The 18,096-nt window shown below is 44.8% G+C and overlaps 1 protein-coding gene across 3 annotated transcripts in view; it reads left to right on the forward strand.

Annotated features, from left to right (window-relative positions):
- ADAMTS17 (ADAM metallopeptidase with thrombospondin type 1 motif 17) overlaps positions 1 to 18,096 on the forward strand; it is a 317,509-nt gene that overhangs the window by 225,146 nt on the left and 74,267 nt on the right. For all 3 annotated transcript variants that reach the window (XM_075896951.1, XM_075896952.1, XM_075896953.1), the window contains one exon: positions 10,890 to 11,047. In XM_075896951.1, coding sequence (XP_075753066.1) covers positions 10,890 to 11,047 — 158 coding nt within the window. The remainder of the gene's footprint in view (positions 1 to 10,889; positions 11,048 to 18,096) is intronic.

An 18,096-nucleotide genomic window follows, 5' to 3' on the forward strand; every position in this document is an offset into this window, starting at 1 on the left:
TTGTATTATTTATTCCGAATGTCTGTAAGGCAGCCAACTGAAATAATGGGCTTAGTCTCCCATTCATTTACACTCCTGTAGTCCTGCTGAAGTCAGTGGCATTACACCTGTGGAAAGGAGGGTTTGGCTCTGGCAGGGAGGGGAGCAGGGCTGGAGCAGGATATAGTAGCTTGGGCTATTGCAGGGTCAGCAAATTTATTATTAAATGATTAACCCCTGTATTTCAGGATGTGTAGGTTACTTTTAGAATATAACTGGCTAGCTACAGAAGCAGATACACTATCGTTACCTTTACGGTGATACATCTATGGCCCCATTCTTCTGTCACAAACTTTAATGCATTTATCCTCAGAACTCCCCTTGTGAGGTAAGGATGTGCTGCAATCCCCATTGCACAGATGGAGAACTGAGGAACAGAGAGATTAAATGGTTTGCCCAAGGCCCTGCAGGAAGTCTGTGGCAGAGTAGAGAATCAAATCCAAGTCTCTGGCTAGCACCCTAACTACCAGACCATCCTCTCAGCCAAAGATCTAGATAGGTACGCGGCCATGTAGAAACACCATTGCAAGCAAGGCAACAAACTTACCTGAGCTTTAACGTCTCAATTGTTTTGTGCTGCGCCCACAGTTCCACGTAACGTTGACGAGGATGATCAAAGCAGTCTCTTACTTTGTAGAATCTTTGTGGCTTAAAATTCCGAGCTGGTTCACCTCAAGGTTTTTGTTGCTGTTGATAAGCACGTATATCTTCAGAATCCTTTATTTTCTATGGGTATGACTACGTTGCAGAGTTTTTCAGAAAAACAGCTCTTTTTCCAAAAAAACTTAACTTGCACCCGCACTGCAATCGCATTCTTTTGAAAAAAAATTGAAAGAAAGAGGGTTTTCTCCGGCATCAGTAAACCTCTTTCTATGAGGAGAGCTCTTTTGGAAAGAGGCCTTTATGGACAGGGAAAAGGGAGTTCTTTCAGAAGAAGAGGAAAGAGGAAAAAGCACAGGTGCCCTGGAGGCCACTCTGTCCATATTAACAACAACTTAAATGCCAGATAGCGTCCATTCAGTGTGGACTTCTTCCGAAAGAAGCCTGCACTCTAGACATAGCCTATCTGTCTGCCCATCAGTTTAGATGGCTCCCTTCAGCACAATCACTGAGTGCTTCCTCTAGCGCGATCCTCTAGCCTTTCCTCACCAGGGGCAAGCTGGGATTAATGCTCATTTGGTTCTCACTCCCACCACTCGGTGCATTACCACCGTACTTACATGTTGTACCTCTTTCCCATTCACCTGTGCGGTCTCTTCCACTGTGAGCTCATTGGCACAAGGACTGTACCCTCTCTGATGGCGGGTGCTACCAGAACACCATATAGAGAATGGTAGTAACTCCACCTAAGAAAACGAGCATTTTACAGCTCGTTTTACAGAAGGTGAAACTGAGGCACATCAAGGTGATGTGACTCTCGCCTCGGCCACAAAGCGAGTCAGTGGCACATCTTCAAAAAGAACCCAGGCCTCCTGACTCCCATGTGCTCCTTCATCATAACCCTCTTCCTCTTAGATGCCAATTGGATTCAAATTTCCAGGATGATGCACAAACCTTTTGATTGTCCCCTTTTTTCCCCCCGCTAGTTCTTCAGTTTGCCTGTGTCTTGGAATGACATCAGAACTGGTAGGGAACACTCTGCAAGGATGCTTCCCCTTGGCTGTCACCTTATCTGTCCTGTTTGGCTTCATAGTACATGCAGTGATGAATAAAGCTTAAATGCTATTTTTAAAAAGCAGCTCCTGCCATTCAGCTCTGAGCTGGGCTGTACTATAAAACTGGCATTTGTGCCCTCATTCCTTTAAAGGAAACATGTGTTGCTGCAGCTTTTATTTCTGCTAATGCGGCAGCCAGTTTTCTGGAAGGAGATTATACCTACACATAAAGTGTTTGACACAGCAAACCATTGGTGCAACCGCAAGAGCCAGTGTTTCCTCGAGTTTTATAAATACTCTGCTTTTGGAAGCCAATCTTGTTTAGTTTGTTGCAGTGGGATTCACAGAGTGTTTCTCAGGTGGAGGTTTAAATTGGAGACGCCGGCACTGAATATTTAGGGCTAAAGTTGGCTCTCCATTACAATGCTATAACCGTGATTATTTGCACAAATGTAATCCCAATGAGGGCTACACCAATAGTTTATACCAGAGCAAATTTTGGTATCCAAAGATAAGACATACAGGTCACATAAAATGAAACTGGTTCCTCCCAGAGAGCTTCCTCCAAAACTTCAGCCAAACCAATTTGGATATTCGTAAAGGTCCAAACCATCTTTCCCCATTTATTTTCACTTTTTACGCAGCTCTGGCTATCACACCTGGGAGCAGGAGTGGTAAGGCCTTGAGACAGTATCTTCCCATGCAGGGCTGCTGCAGATGGTGGTGGGGAGGGAACAGCTGCCCCAGAGTCCAGGAATTTAAAAGGGCCTGAGGCACCAGGCCACTGCAGGGGACTGGTTCCTTTAAATCTCCAACAAAGCACCAGGTGACTCATGCCTGGTAGTGCTGAACTGGGCTCCTCCCCCAGACCCTGAAAAATCTGTCCTCAGCCCTCTTTCCGTGGTACTTGCAGTCTAGGTTTTCAGTGATGTAAATGTCTTCACCTTTCAATAAAGGGCCAGGAAAGTTTCTCCAGCTGCAGTGCATGATGATGCTCTCACTACATTGAAGTTTCCCAATTTTTTTTTCAGCTCTGTAGTTCATGTTCAGTAGCCAGAAAGATCTTGTCTTCCGAAACTGTTTGCAATGTCAGTGATCAAACAGGAAGAAATATGCAGTATCTTGTTAATCCAAGGGAGGGAACGTAAGGCCCCCCAGCTTGCCTGGATTCCCCCACCACCATTGGGGAGCCCATGCTGGCACCCCAGTCGTCCCCTCCATCTCCTGTGGAGCAGGAGCGCACACAATCTACTAGCCTAGACCCCACCTAGGCTCTGGTGTGCAAGGGGAATGTGGGGAGTATCTTGCTCCTTCTCAATTTGGGGCTGTGTCAGTGAGGGTTTGGTTGGGGGTTTTTGCTACTCATTTGTGTGTGGCCCCTGACTGATTTTTCTGTGGGTCAGTGGCCCCCAAACCAAAAAAAGGTTCCCTGTGGTAATCTAAGGCCAAGGACAGTGGGGGTATACAGGATCTATCGGAAAAGGCTTTCTTTAGCGAAAGATCAGCCTCTAGACTACCGCTTTTCTCCGACAAAGCTCCATGCTGAAAAAAAGCAGCAGCCATTTTTATGCTAATGAAGCATGGGATATTTAAATCCCCACTTGATTAGCAATTTCGACCTGTCTAATCTACATCCCTCTGCCGGCAGAGGGGTACAGTCTAGACATACCCCAACAGTGGGTCTTCAACAAGTTGCTAATTGGGGGGAATCTGATTCCGGTCACTGTAGCTTTAATAAGGCACAGGGGCTCTGCACTTATTATATAACACAGGGTCTAATTTAGGAAAGGATTCCTGTGTTAATTCCACTCTTAAAGTTTAGTCCAATCAGTCCTTGTTTCCATTCAGGGCTGGGTGCAGCACTTTGGAGCCCAACTTCTTTTGAATCATTATTCCATTTGCTGGGAGCAGTTCCGGAATAACTTCCCTCCACCCACGTTCAGCCCACGCTGGCTGGCTCGACTTGCTTTCAGGCTAAAGAACCACCTTGAACAGGAAACGCCTCTGCAGCTTGTGTCCATGGGCTGGGAAGTGAGTTGGAGCTACTGCAAGTGGAAAGAAAGATCTAACCGGATGCCAGATTTAGGAACAGCTTGATTGGTTGGTTCCTGTCTTCCAGCCGGAGAGGAAAAGAGACATGAAGGGCTTTTCGGTTTTGTCTTAATCCTCTACTTTATGATATTGAGCCACAAAGCCTAAGAATGAGCCCAGGCTAATGTCTGCTACCTCCTGCATGAAGCCACATCCCAGTGGAAGCCTGACTGGGCTCCTTACAGTTACCCCGTCCTGTAGATATGTTCCCTCTCCCCCAGACACAATATAAGCCAGACATGGGATTCAGGTCAGGTGGGGGAAGAAGGCTAGTGAAGAAACTTGGTTTGATTATTGATGAGCCATCACTGTTGTAGTGAGAAGATGCCTGAGGATTTTAGTGTTTGTGAATAATTGACTGGCTATTGAAAGGCAGCATGTCAGGAGACAATGGGTCAGATTCTCTGCCCTTTCTCCGGATCCTTTGTGCTGCAATCTGACCACAAGTCTGGTGAGAATTCTCCTGGACGAAGAAAATGGTTTGACACAGTCCCTGTGGTCCTAGATTCTAGTCTGACAATCAGATGCTGACGTTTCCACAATGCCACTGGAAGCTTAGGCTGGGTTTTCCCTTCAGAGCCCCATGAAATTGGGCTTTGCAGGAAGTCCTGCCCAGCAGGATTTGAATGGCAGCCCCTTGCGGCTGACTGATTTGCTTGCTGTGTGTAATTTTTCACTTGACCCGGCTTCCTGATGTCTTGACTCTATCTACCTGCCGCCTGTAACTGGCTGTCTGACCCCCAACGTCCTGCTTGACCATGACTCTACTACTCCTTGTCTGACCACAACTTAGCTACTGACTGGTGCTCACAGCCTGGCCCCAATAGGTATTAAGATGGTGGATGATAAGCCATCTACCACGCCCGCCTTGGTGAAGGAATGGTGTGGGGAGAGTTATGTTACTGTCATTCACAGCAGATCTCTTCCTGGGAGCACCACAGCCTGCTGCCATAACACAGAGCAGCCTTTAGGCTGCCCTAATTTAGACTATGGACCGAGCTAGCTGAGGATCAGGTTCCTGATTGAGCTTGCCTGCCCACATTGTCAACAGATCTTGGCTGAGAAGAGAATCTGCTGCCTTGTTTCTGTTCACAACTCAGATCTGCCGGGTGTCTCTGTACACATCTCCTCACCTCTCTGTGACTCAGTGTTCCTGTCTATAGAATGGGAATAAAGATGCTTCCTCTTCTTTCCAATGTGCTTTGAGATCCCTGGCTGCAAGAGCTAAGCGTTGTTGCTGTTCCTTAATGTTCATTCTGATTGGAAGCTCAGCAAGCGTGGATTAAAGCCTGCCGACCATAAGACTCCCAGAAGGAAAACATGGCCATTCCCCAGATGAAAGCCCCCAGAGATTAAACATGGAGTGCTGGTGTTTCCACAAGGAAGGGGTGGTCTTCCTTCTGAATCAGAACTGATGCCTCATCTTAGGGAGGTCCGTATGCTGCCTTTCTGCTCATTAAAGTGCTCGTGGATCTTTTGGCAAGAATACTTGTCTCTGTATCTCAGTAAGTAGACATATTTCATTCCACCCATGCCTTTACTTGGATATGGTATTATCCCTGAACTGGTCTTGGAGCATTGGCATGTCATGCCAGTTTCAGTCTGCAGCCGAGGTGGATGCATTTTGGTGGTGGGTAAAGAGGTCCCGCCGCAGCATCTGTAAAGTTCTTTGTAAAGTTCTAGGGTTTGCAGAAAGCATTTGCTAAACCCATGAGCAAGAGTTCCGTGGGGTTAGAAAAGCAAGCCAAAGAAAGGCTTGTTTAGCTGTGCAGCTGGCAATGTATCAATACCAGGAGCCTTTCAGATCTGTGCATGGCAGGGATGGGTCTTATGAGAATCTTTCCCCCCAGTCAGGGAGGTGGGAACAAACCCCCCACGTACCTTGGATTCCGTGGGGCTGAGCAGTGGACAGTCCATGGTGGAAGTGAGTGGGTTGGCAGGCAGGGTTAGGGGAGAGTCACATTCTCCCCCTTCTGCCTCTCAGAAATCAGGCCTGAAAAGTAATACAGCCTAAGGCACTCCATTATAGAGGATCACAGCATATGTGGAGTCACCAGTCCTCTTCCTGGATCTCTTCCAGCCTTCTCCAGATCCTCTGGATCCAAAAAGTCAGAGACCCATAGCCAGTCCCAGCAGGGGAGTAAACTCTGACCTGTCAGTACGCTGTGGTAGGAATCCCCACCAAGGAGAACCTCCCAGAAATTTCCTCCTGCTCAGCCCTTCCTGTGTGAGAGAGTGGTCTGGCCTCTACTTCCTTGAAGCACAATTCTAGTAACAGACACGTTAGGACCCTCAATGTGGCCTGACTACTAAGCAGCCACAAGCCAGGGCAGGTCTAAAGGCAATGATCTTGTGTCGTTACAGACATGACTCACACTAGATTAATGTGCTAACCACACATGCGCACAAAAAAGGCAAGTCAGCTGTGTCTTGCATTTGATGGGAGGTTCATATCTTGACCTTCTCAGCATATTAAAGAACAACATGGAGAGGAATGAAAATCTCCAATGCTTGCTAGTTGGTGGGCTTGATCAAAACCCAAGGAAGCAAGTGGAAGCCATTTCATCAACTATTCTAGGCTTTGGGTCATACCCCCTGCTTATTTAGTTAATTTGAAGCAAGGGTCATAAACTGAGTCTTAACATTTTCTTAACGTTTAATGTTTATTAACAGTCTGGCCAGGAGACACCGTTAATCTTGAAAATAGAAAACTACCCAGTGGATGAAAAACACTCATTGGCCACTCTGTTCAATATATAGTATCTAGAAGGACAGAAAAGTTTGACTACATGGCACTTGAACCTTCACAGAGATTGTGCCTGGAATTTGGTTCCCATAAAATCAGGTTTTTGCCAGCTTGCCCCTCTGCCTCTCAGTACATTGGCTTTCATCCAGACCTCCTGAGGAATCTGCAAGTCCCAACAAGTAATTTGAAAAGTTGCAGTTGCTGAGTCTCCCTGCAGACGGAGTCATCTTTCAGTAGCTGGAGAGTTGAAGTAGCATTTGTATGTACAGTAGCCTTTTCTGGAAGGAAATGGATGAAATTCCAGATACCTTTGCCTCTCAATAGTAGTTTTAAATGACTGACTTCCTGCACTAGGGTCTGCTTTGCTTTTACAACTGGATTATTTTAGGGAGGAGTTTTCTTTACTGGTGCTGTTCTGATGCACACAGCCCTTCTATTAACTTCAGTCGGATATGAAATGGAACCGGGATTGGGCCCTTTGGGTGTGTCTACACTGGACTCTGAGCCCTCAGGGACTCTGAGTCAGGTTTGAGTCTATGCACACACGCACACCCCCCGCCCTCTGTTCACACACAAATCAATCTGACCCAGGTTCTGTGATCCCGCTGAGGGGTAGGAGCATCGGAGCCTGAGTCCCTGTGTGTGCATCTACACAGGGATAAAAGACCCACATGGCACAGCTGAAGCTGGCCCAAGTCAACTGACACAGACTATCGGGGCTTGGTCTGCAGGGCTAAGAGTTGCTATCTAGGCTTTCGGGCTTAACCCAGGCTTGGGACCCTCCACCATCACAGGGTCCTAAGCCTCCGACACCAGCCCAGATCTGGACATTTACTTAGCAATTTTTCATCTCCAGAGCTCTTACCTCACTGAGCCTGAGTGTTGCACTAGGCCAGTATGGGTCTTGTCTACCTGTGTAACCACCTTTCTGAGGCGCAGGTCCAGGCCCTGTCATTCTGCAGTGTGGACACAAGTCGTGGCAGACCCAAGTCACAAGTTCTCCATGCTGCAGTATGGATGCATTAGCATGGCTCAGAGGCCCAGATCCCAGGTTTATGATGCAATGTGGAGGTAGCATGGGCTTGGAAATACAAACTCCACACAGCCGGGTCCCACCACATAGCCTCAAACCTGATGTATTTGTTGGCGGATGGAGGCCTTGCTGATTCTTGGTGAACCCTTACATGGGCCTGATGCTAATTCCATGCGTGTCAAAGGAAGGACTTTGGTGGGCTTTCGATCAGACCCCAACTCAATAATCTGAATCCCTGTATCCATTCCTGCTGCAGTGTGCCCCAGACAGCAGAGTATATACACAACACTGGCGTTGAGTGAGAGATTTCACCTAGTAAACCTACACAGGTTCAGGCTGTGGCCAAAACAACCCCTTTCTGTCCATCCAAAAGGATGCCTTGGGTTCAAAAGGCGTGTCAGCACACCCAGGAAGGTGGAAATTTAGCCCTGAGAGGACTGTCAAGGGTCTAGCCCTGCACTGCATATGCACGCATGCACCACGCAGATTTTTTAAAGTAGTTTTTGGTCTCCTAAGCTATGTTATTACCTGCTGTGTCTACACCTTTACAGCCTGGGCTGCTTCCAATTAGACCAAGAGTTGCCAAGGTATCACATTCCTTAGCAGCCTGCATTGCAGACCCGAGAACAGATAGGATATCCAGCAAATAAGCTTGATGTAGATGGAATGGAGAAAATGGCTTGAAGCCACGTCTCCATTTCCCTGATTCTAGGTCTTCCTGGACCAAAATGGCCTCTGGCATAATTTAGAGCATTCTAAATTGTGCTAGCTGGAATGGTCCGATAGAGGTCACATACCTGACTGAGGATTAGACAGAACACACTACACTCTCCTCTCCTCTTGCCCCCAATACATCTTGACCCCTTCCTTATGATTCAGCTCTCAGACTAAGAGTTGGATTAAAGAATCCATCCAACCATCTTTATTATGGAAGCCCACAAAGCCATAAAAATGTATTTGGTGCTTGCAAATCTCCCATTTCTGGACCTTCTACCCTAGTTACCTTTTGCCCAAGGAAGGTTCAGGAAATTATTTTTCAAAAGTTAATTCTTCGGGGGCAAACTTAAAAAATACTCTGCAAAATTGTGTGGCTGCAATTAGAAGGAAAGGTAAGAGTTAACTGAACGATAAGTGTTCTGAAAAGGGTTGGAGTTCTGAATACATTACGCTATTTACTGAGTTCAGCAAGAATTTCTTGGCCCCAACTGCTAACCTGTCAGACTTCAATCAGTTGCAAGATGAGCAGCCTAGATAATAATGTACAAGTCTTGTCTCATAAACCAGGAGTCTGTTTAAAGCCAGCAGTGTTTTGATTCTTTTTCACTCTTCCGCTGCCAATTTTCATAGCTTTGAAAGTGTAACATAGCAAGTATGCAAGCTTCAAGGAGCGGAAGGAAAACATGAGATTAGTTTATGGCTGCTATGCAAGCCTCTAATAATCAAAGAGGATCAAATAGCTGTTCTGTTCTATCAAGTTCTTTACATTGTGCTTGCAGCTTTGGTATCTGTGTGTCTAGATTTATCTAATCTACTGGCATCAATAATCTTTCAGAGGTTAAGAAACAGGTGCTGAGACTGGAGGGTAATCTTTATAATTAAGTTGTTGCTTTGAGTGGAAGAAACATTAATTTCCAAAATCCGCAAATGAGGGAAGGTTGCTTTCTAGAACAATTTCATTTACAGTGCTATTTTAAAGTGCGTGTGTGGATATAATATAAATGTAAATCAACACTACAGTTTGTTTATATACACACACATCTATAAATAAATGGAATGATACGATACCTCTAAAATGTAACTTTTTTTTTTACTAAGTAGCACGTTTGCCCAGCGTTGCTTGGGTCCTTAAGGAGAGGTTCTTGGCAGGGGACTCTGTATGTGCCTGTGTAGGGGACGAATAGGAGGGGGGAACTGAAGCCCCTGCTCACCCAAGACTCATACTAGGGCTATTTGCTCTTCCCCTTCCTATCCCTATCAGGAAGCGATCACAAAGTGCACAGTTCGTCTGTCCCCTGCACTCCCCAGCCAGAGTGAGGAATGCAGCAAACTGTGCACTTTCCCCTCACTCCCTGATGAAGAGGAACAGCCACCAGTGTCCCTGTATGAATCAGCAGGGGAGGGGAGGCTGAAGGCCCCCCCTCTCCAAAGGGCAGTCGGGGAGTGAGAAGCTGGGGCAATCCCAGCCAGCCCCCTTCCTCCTTTCTGGGGATTCTGTCTCTTTTCTGTTTGGTTGTATGAGAAGCAATCCCATTCCAGGCACATCCTATTGTCCTGGGACAACCAGTCCCTAGCCTTGCTTTAAATTATAGGGGGAAGCTTCATAGCGAAGTTGATGGTCCTAGCTCTTACTGTTTAAGAAGAGTTCTTGACCAAACAGACAAACTCTCTCAAATATATAGTAGATAATTTTAGATGCATATAATGATTTCAATAACCATCTGATTGTTCACTTATTATCCTCTCTGATCCCTGCTTGCCCTTCAGTCAACTAGAACAAGAAAAATCTGCTAGCAAGTTCCATTCTTTTTCTAGTCAAAGCTTAACCATTTAAGCACTGGCTCTTGTGTCCCTTACACAATGCTCCAATACTCCAAGGCTATGTTTAAACCCATATGAAAGCTCATTTCATTGAAAGTTAATAGAAAGATTCCTAGTCATCCTGGTTGTTTTTATAGAAGACACATTTTGGACATAAACTTTTGTGACATATCAGGAGATTTTTAATATATATGGTCTTCTGATATGCACTCGGGGGGAAATAAATTGGACACTTTTGCTCATGTTGGCGAATACTCACTCTGATTGCAGAGTGATGACTTTGTTAGAATTGGGCCATCTGGTCTGATTGTCTATGCAAAGCTACTACTATTACTATCGTTTTTCCTTCCATTTCATTTGTAAACTGCTGCTGCGCAGCACTGCTTCCTCCTCCTCTTCCCCTCCCCCTTTTAATTTCCTGGCAAGGGAGTGACAGAAAAAATGTCTCGATGTTTAGACTCCAGAGGACTTTGATTGTTTAGCAATCAGATCCAAACAATTTTCAGGTAGTAAAATTTCAGCATTTCCTGTTTACATGGCATTAATGTTATATAATAGCCATTTTGATGTAATTAGAGATGCCTTTGTAGACTGAAATGCAGAATATCCACAGTTTTAGCTACCTTGTAACTCCTCAGCTAAAACTAAATGTTTTTCTTTAAACTCACATCTGTTAAAAGGCTACTGCATCTTGCAGTTGCAGTGGGCTGATGTTGAATCGCAGTGGGTCTCTTGTTTAATTATGGTGTTGTTTTCATTTCCTTTCATGGTGTTTGATTCTTTCCAGCTTTAAAAGATTCCAGTAAGAGATCCATTAACAGCGACTGGAAAATTGAGCTTCCTGGTGAGTTTCAGATCGCAGGAACTACTGTCCGGTACGTGCGAAGGGGTCTATGGGAGAAAATGTCTGCCAAAGGACCAACTAAAATACCACTGCACTTGATGGTAACTTTATATCCTTTGTTTGTGTTTCTTAAGTGATGCAACATAAAGGGTTTATATCCCAGCTCAAAGTTCAACTTAAACTATTTGCTTCCTCCCCAGGGTTTTAAGGAAAATCTATTGTCTCTCCCCCTGATTTCTTTTGCAGGATTACAAGGGTCAACACTTACATCTCATTTAAGATCTATTTTGTGTCCGCTTTCAGTCTCCACAGAAGCATCACACTGTGATGTACGTTATATAATGAGACATAAAGACACTGGTATGGACTCAGTTTTCCAGGGGCCTGTTTTGTGCACATAACCATTTGCACATGTAAAAGGACCTTGGCCCAACTTCTTAGTTGACTCACAACAGCGCATATTTCTCTGTTTACATCACCTTTTGATCACACAGATAATAAAAGATGTACATTTCATGTATTTACAAAACACACGATCTGTGCAAATTTGGCACGTTGTATTGATTTTAGTTGCACACACAAAAATCATCTTAAATTATATATGGAATAGTTTGATAACTGTTACATTTCTTTGCTATGGGTCAACACAGTCTTTCCATTTACACAGGATGTTATTTTATAAACATTGAAGCAGTGTGAGTCAAAAGACCTCTGAGGACAGGAAATTAAGAATCTTTTCCCAGCTCTGTCACTGACTCTATGTGTAACTTTGGGCATGTCACTTAATCTCTCAGTGACTTAATTTTTACATCAGTAAAATGGGGATAATCAACACACGAGTGTAACTATGTAAATATTTGCAAAGGACTTTGCAATTTTGAGATGGAAGACTCTGGGAGCACAGCATATTGTGAAGTATGTATTGCTACCTCTCACTTCTATTGTCTGTCCACTGTAATTTTTCTAGGCACTATTTCATTTCTCTCACATGCTTGCCAGTCATTTCTTCACCACTGCTAAAAGTCAAATCGCTTCCTGCTTTTCCTCACCTTATCTTTTAGAACAGGTCCATCCTTAGGATTTATGGGACTGTCTGCAGTACTATTAAACTGGTGCCCCCGTGGTTGATGGCAGCCTGTGGGGCAAATGGTGAATTTTTAGAGATGTGACTTTATAATCTTCAGCAACACACTAACACATATTTTAAAACAAATTTTAAACATAGGTTCTGCAGACTAGCACAGTAAATTCAGAAGCTGAGAGTCTATAGCTGGCATTGGCACATGCCTGTTAAATGGTTTCATTACCACTTGAATAGCTCTTTCACGGGTTCCATGTTCTGCTAATAGCTCTGGCAGGTTCTGTCACTTGTAAGTTAACTAGATCCTCTTCTGAGGAAACAGAGCCACAGACCAGGGATAGGAAGAGGTGGGTGTGTGGACATTAAGATCCAGAGGCGCCCCGGATTTCCAGGTGCCCTACACATTTTCTGCATATAGGTGAGGACAGCCCTGTTTAGGACCTCCTGTTAAATCTTCTTTGAACTGCTCTAGTTTCCATTTTCACAGTTCGTAGAGCTCAGAACTACCATGAGCTTTTCACAAAAAAATTTATAAGAATAATAATTCTTCCCTCTTTTCAGCGCTTTCCACATGGTGCTCTCAAAATGCTTAACAAAGGAAGGGATGTGCTATTATCCTCTTTTTAGGGAAGAGGTGTGGAGTGACTTGCATGAGTCACACAGAAGGCCAGTGGCAAAAGCTGGACTCAGAGATTATCCCTCATTATTCAAAAGGGCATATTTGGGGATTCCTGCAATTCCCTAATGCATTCTCTAAACTCATGGTTTGTGCGTGTAAGCTAAACATGCACAAAACACTTGGGTCTATATTTTCTACTGGTACTTTTTAAAAGTCAAATTTCCACTGCGACTTCTTCAACATTAAGAATTCCCGCTACACAATTTGACTTTGAGCCAAGCTCCTGGAACCAACCCTCTTACAAAGTAGCATGTATATTACTGAAGAACTGGCTGTCCTCAGAGCACCATATAAAATATGGATTTGTGTGAGCTCAGGTTAGTGAAAATGTTGATTCTTGACTCTTTTGTGGCTAAATCTGAATATTCCGAGATGGATTTTCCTTGGTTTAAACTCACTACAATAGATTCTGGTGCTATCATTTTCGAAACTTGAGAGTTGGTATGTATCTTTTTAATGGGAACACCCCTCCTCCCCCAAATCCAATGAAAGAACAAAAATAAGGATCATATTATTAGGAAGCTTTTCCATAAGCCCTATTCATTATACAGTATAACCTCAGAGGTACAAATAATTCAGGAATGGAGGTTCAGAACATTGAACAAAATGTTACGATTGTTTCAAAAGTTTACAACTGAACAGTGACTTCATACAGCTTTGAAATTTTACTGAGCAGAAGAAAAACGCTGCTTTTAACCATCTTAGTCAAAATAAAACAAGCACAGTTTCTTTGTCAAATCTTTTTTTTTTAACTTTCCCTTTTTTTTAGTACATTCAAACCCAGTAGGATACTATTTTTGCTGCTGTTGTGGTTTCTGCTGCTGCCTGATTGTGTACATCTTCTCTGAGTGCCTGCTCGTGTCCATTCCATGGAGCTGTGGGCGTACTGCATGCATGGTCTTTGGAAGGTTTTTCCCCTTGCAGTACACATCAGGTCAGCTGTGGAGGCCCCTGGAATCGCACCTTAATGGTAGTGTATGTAGGTCCCTCTTCAGTTCCTTCTTATTGCCAGCGATGGTCATTGGAGCAGCTCTTTTCTCTTGTTACAGCGATCCCCTAGTAGACTTTCACTTTGTGTAGCTGTAAATAGTTAAAAACTTGGTATTTGTGAGCTTTCAGTAGTTCATGGTTAAGATAAGTTTTAGTTGGGAGTTCTCCTCCTTCCCCCCCGCACCATTTATTTCCTCCCAGGGAGCAGGGCATGTCTCAGTCTTAGGGATTCAGATGGTGCGTGTTCTGTCCGAAGGCTGCGATAAAGGGAGACATGCCACCTGCTTAAAGTGTTTGAGGGAAGCCCATCAGATTGAGAAATGCAAAAATGCAGGGGCGAAGAAGGGGAGGGAATGTGGGCTAAAATTGCTCCTCATGGAGTCAGCCCTTTGCCTCCAGCAGGCACAGGCAGTGCCCAACCCCCCAAGCCCAGCACTTCCGTGCAGAGCACACAGGCATCAGCAAAAGAGGCAATGTTGATAAATGCAAAGTAATGCAAAAAATCCCAGCTATGCATACAAAGTGATCGGGACTAATTTAACTATAACCACTCGAGAGAGATCTTGGAGCCATTGCAGATAGTTCTCTGAAAACATCCGCTCAGTGAGCAGCTGTGGTCAAAAAAGCAAACGGAAGGTTAGGAATCATTAAAAAAGATATAGAGAATAAGACCGAGATTATCTCATTGCCGCTGCATAAATCCATTGTGCACCCACATCTTGAATACCACGTACAGGTGTGGTTACCTCATCTCAAAAATGATATATTGGCATTGGATAAGGTTCAGAAAAGGGCAACAAAAATTTTCCCATATGAAGAGTGATTAAAAAGATGGGAACTTTTCAACTTAGAAAAGAGGAGACTAAAGGGGGATAAAGAACTAGGGGTCACCAAATGAAATTAATAGGTAGCAGGTTTAAAACAAACAAAGTGAAGCATGTTTTCATACCTGTGGAACTACTTGCCAGAGGATGTTGTGAAGACCAGGACTTTAACAGCGTTCAAAAAATAACTATATAAATTGATGGAAAGTAGGTCCATCAATGGCTATTAGCCAGGATGGGTAGGAATGGTGTCCCTAGCCTTTGTCAGGGACTGGAAATAGATAACAAGAGAGGGATCACTTGATTCCCTGTTCTGTTAATGCCCTTTGGGGCATTTGACATTGGCCACTGTTGAAGGACAGGATACTGAGCTAGATGGACCTTTGGGCTATGTCTATAGTTGCGGCTTCTTGCGTGAGTAATATGCAAATGAGGCTAAGGGTGGAATATTGCTGAGCCTCATTTGTATACCTAATGAGCCACCATTTTTTTCAGAAGAGGCTCTCGCGCAAGAAGGAGCATCTACACTGCCCCTTCTTGCTCAAGAAAAACCCTCTTGCGCAATGCCGTTCTTCCTCCTAAGAGGGTTTTTCTTGCGCAAGAAGGGGCAGTGTAGACGCTCCTCCTTGCGCAAGAGCCTCTTCTGAAAAAAATGGTGGCTCATTAGGTATGCAAATGAGGCTTGGGGATATTCCACGCTTAGCCTCATTTTCATATTACTCGCGCAAGAAGCCACGAGTGTAGACATAGCCTTGGTCAGAACCAATGTGTCCATTCTTATGTTGAGAGTCGATCATGCAGGACTACAGCTGCCTCCAGCACCCCAATCTAGAGTCTGACCACTTCACAGCATTTAAACTCTGTAGCTAAACCCATTGGAGTTCACATACTCAGACTCCATTAGGGAGATTCTCCCTGGCAGCAAGAAACCAAGAGATCCTCCACTTGATCACTGCAAAGGGACACTTTGCCATTCCTGTCGCTAATTCCTTTCATCCTGTGTTATTTACTGCACCTAAAACATCAAAGCCTGGCAGTGTCATCTATGCAGCTGTATCTGGCCACCGTCTTGGCTTTCCATCCCAGTTCTTCTGTCCAGTCAGTCTTGGCTAACCCCACGGTTGTCCCTTTCCTCAAAGGACTAGACAGACTGTACCCTCAAGCAAGACAGTCGATCCCACTGATGCTCAACCTGCTGCTCTCCAGGCTGATAGGTCTTTCTTTTGAGTCCCTGGCAACATGCTCTTTCCTCTACCTTTCCTGGAAAGTGGCATTCCTAGTGACAGTAACGTCAGCCAGAGCATGTCTGAGCTTAAGACCTTGACGACTGAGCCCCCTTATACTGGTTTTCTGTATAAGTATAAGGTACAGTTGCGGCCACATCCAGCTTTCCTCTCAATGGCAGTTTCGCAATTCAGATGAATCAGGATGTTTTTCTTCCACTGTTCTCCCCTAAGCCACGTGCTCAATTCTCTGGATATCAGACAAGTGTTAGCTTTTTACATTGATAGGACAAAGCCATTTAGAAAATCACAGCTCTTCATCGCAATTGCTGAGCAAATGAAAGGTCTTCTGGTATCATCCCAAAGGCTCACTTTGTGGATCATGGTCGTTATCAGGACTTGCTACGACAGAGGTGGGCAAGATATGGCCCAGGAGCCAGATCTGGCCCATGATCACCCTGCTACTCCCCCGCCACTCTCCCGCCCCCAGGCCATCAAGACCTGGGGGCAGGGGAGTGTGTGAAGTTTCCTCCCCCCTGCCAGGGGCACATGGCACCAAAGGAAACCACCAGCTGTTCAAAACGGTTGGCAGTTTCCTCTGGGTGCCATGCACCCCTGGCAAGGTTGGGGGGGGGGAGAGTGTTTTCGTTCTCCACCCCACAGGGGAGCACACAAAGTCTCCTCTCCCCCCACACATGCAGTGCCTAGAAGGAACCGCCCCTTCCACCCGAGGCCCTGCCGGTTCTGCCTAAGGCCCCGCCCCCTCTGGGGCCAGCCCTCAGCTGCTACCAGCGTTGGTGAAATGGCCCCCTACAACATTTAGTACCCACCCCTGTGTTATGACCTAGCAAAGATACCTGCCCCGGAATTAACATCCTACTCCACAGGGACGCAGGCTTTCTTGGTGGCATTCCTGGTGCAGGTGTCCCCATTGTGGTCATCGATCCCAACTTTTATGTCGCACTGCGCCATCACTCAGCAGGCTAGCATTGATGCTGCATTTGGGGAAGCAGTGCTGCAGTCTGGGACTCGGTGAACTCCAGCCCCTCTTAGGAACCGCTCAGAGTCACTTACTTGGAATCGACACGAGCAAGCACTTGACGCAAAAAAAACAAAACTGCCGTTCGTAGCTGTTGTTCTTTGAGACGTGTTTCTCATGTTCGTTCCAAGAGCCACCCGCTTGCCCCTCTGTCAGTACTCTGCCAAGAAGGAACTGAAGAAGCAGTGCATCGCCACAGGCTTGTGTATGCCCCCCCAAAGGCACGGCTCCATGGGGCTCCATTGCTACCCGATGGGTACTGCTAGGGGAAAAACCTTCCAATGAGTGTGCACATGGTATATGCACACCTACTTGGAACGGACATGAGCAACACATCTCAAAGAGCAACAGTAACATAAAATAGCAACAGTTATGAAAGATGGATAGTTGTTTTTTTCTGTTTCCAAATGAGATGTGTGGTTGACCAGTCAGCTCATAAGTCTGGTGTTTATAATGTTGAAGTTCTACTATTATACAGACTGACTTTTTTCAGTCAGATAATAAGGGTAATTTTTCCTTTCTCTTCACCTTCCTGGGAGATGCTTTAAAAACAGGAGAGACCACTACCAGACCATTAGAACAAACATGCAATCCAAAATCATTGGGAGAGAAATAAATGAAGTTCACTTAAAACAGCATGTAATTTATTTGAAACTTTTCCCCCTGAAATATGATAGTGGTTTTAATTTTTTCAACACAGGAATGAAAAGGATGGTTACCGGTTACCTCTAAATAGAAAACTGTTGTCCAAACAAGGGTGGAATACACTTGACTAACAAAGAGCCAGAAATCTTGCTGAATCCATTGTGACCTGCATTTGAAACCAATTACACACACACATGCACGCACGCACATTATATGTGGCTACGAAATTGCATGAAATTGGTTTCATATGGGCCCTTAGATTCACTTGTTTTGTTTCCATATTGAGATAATAAGGATCTCTTTTAAGGAGCTGTTTTTTAATACTTGGGGCATGTCTCCAAATGTGTTACTCTAAGTATATTTCTTGGATAAATGAATGTTTGTGTAGCTAGGCTTATACTAGACCTCCTCTTGGCAACAAAAGACAACCAAACACTCCCAAAGTACAGAGATGCTTTAAACATGACTGTTTCCTTAGTGCAATAAGATGAACTGCGCATATCTCACATGCTTAAATAAAGTCCAGGCAGGACTTGAGTTCTCTGCTGACTGTTGCCTGATGTTGTGGATTCTGCAGAGAGCTTTGTAAACATGATGGCCTACCATTAACTTTGACTTCAAGCTAAGAAGAAAAAAAGCTTATTAGTGATTGACTTGAGTGCAATTTAT

The sequence above is a fragment of the Pelodiscus sinensis genome, chromosome 14 (assembly GCF_049634645.1).
Source record: "Pelodiscus sinensis isolate JC-2024 chromosome 14, ASM4963464v1, whole genome shotgun sequence".
NCBI classification, from domain to species: domain Eukaryota; kingdom Metazoa; phylum Chordata; order Testudines; family Trionychidae; genus Pelodiscus; species Pelodiscus sinensis.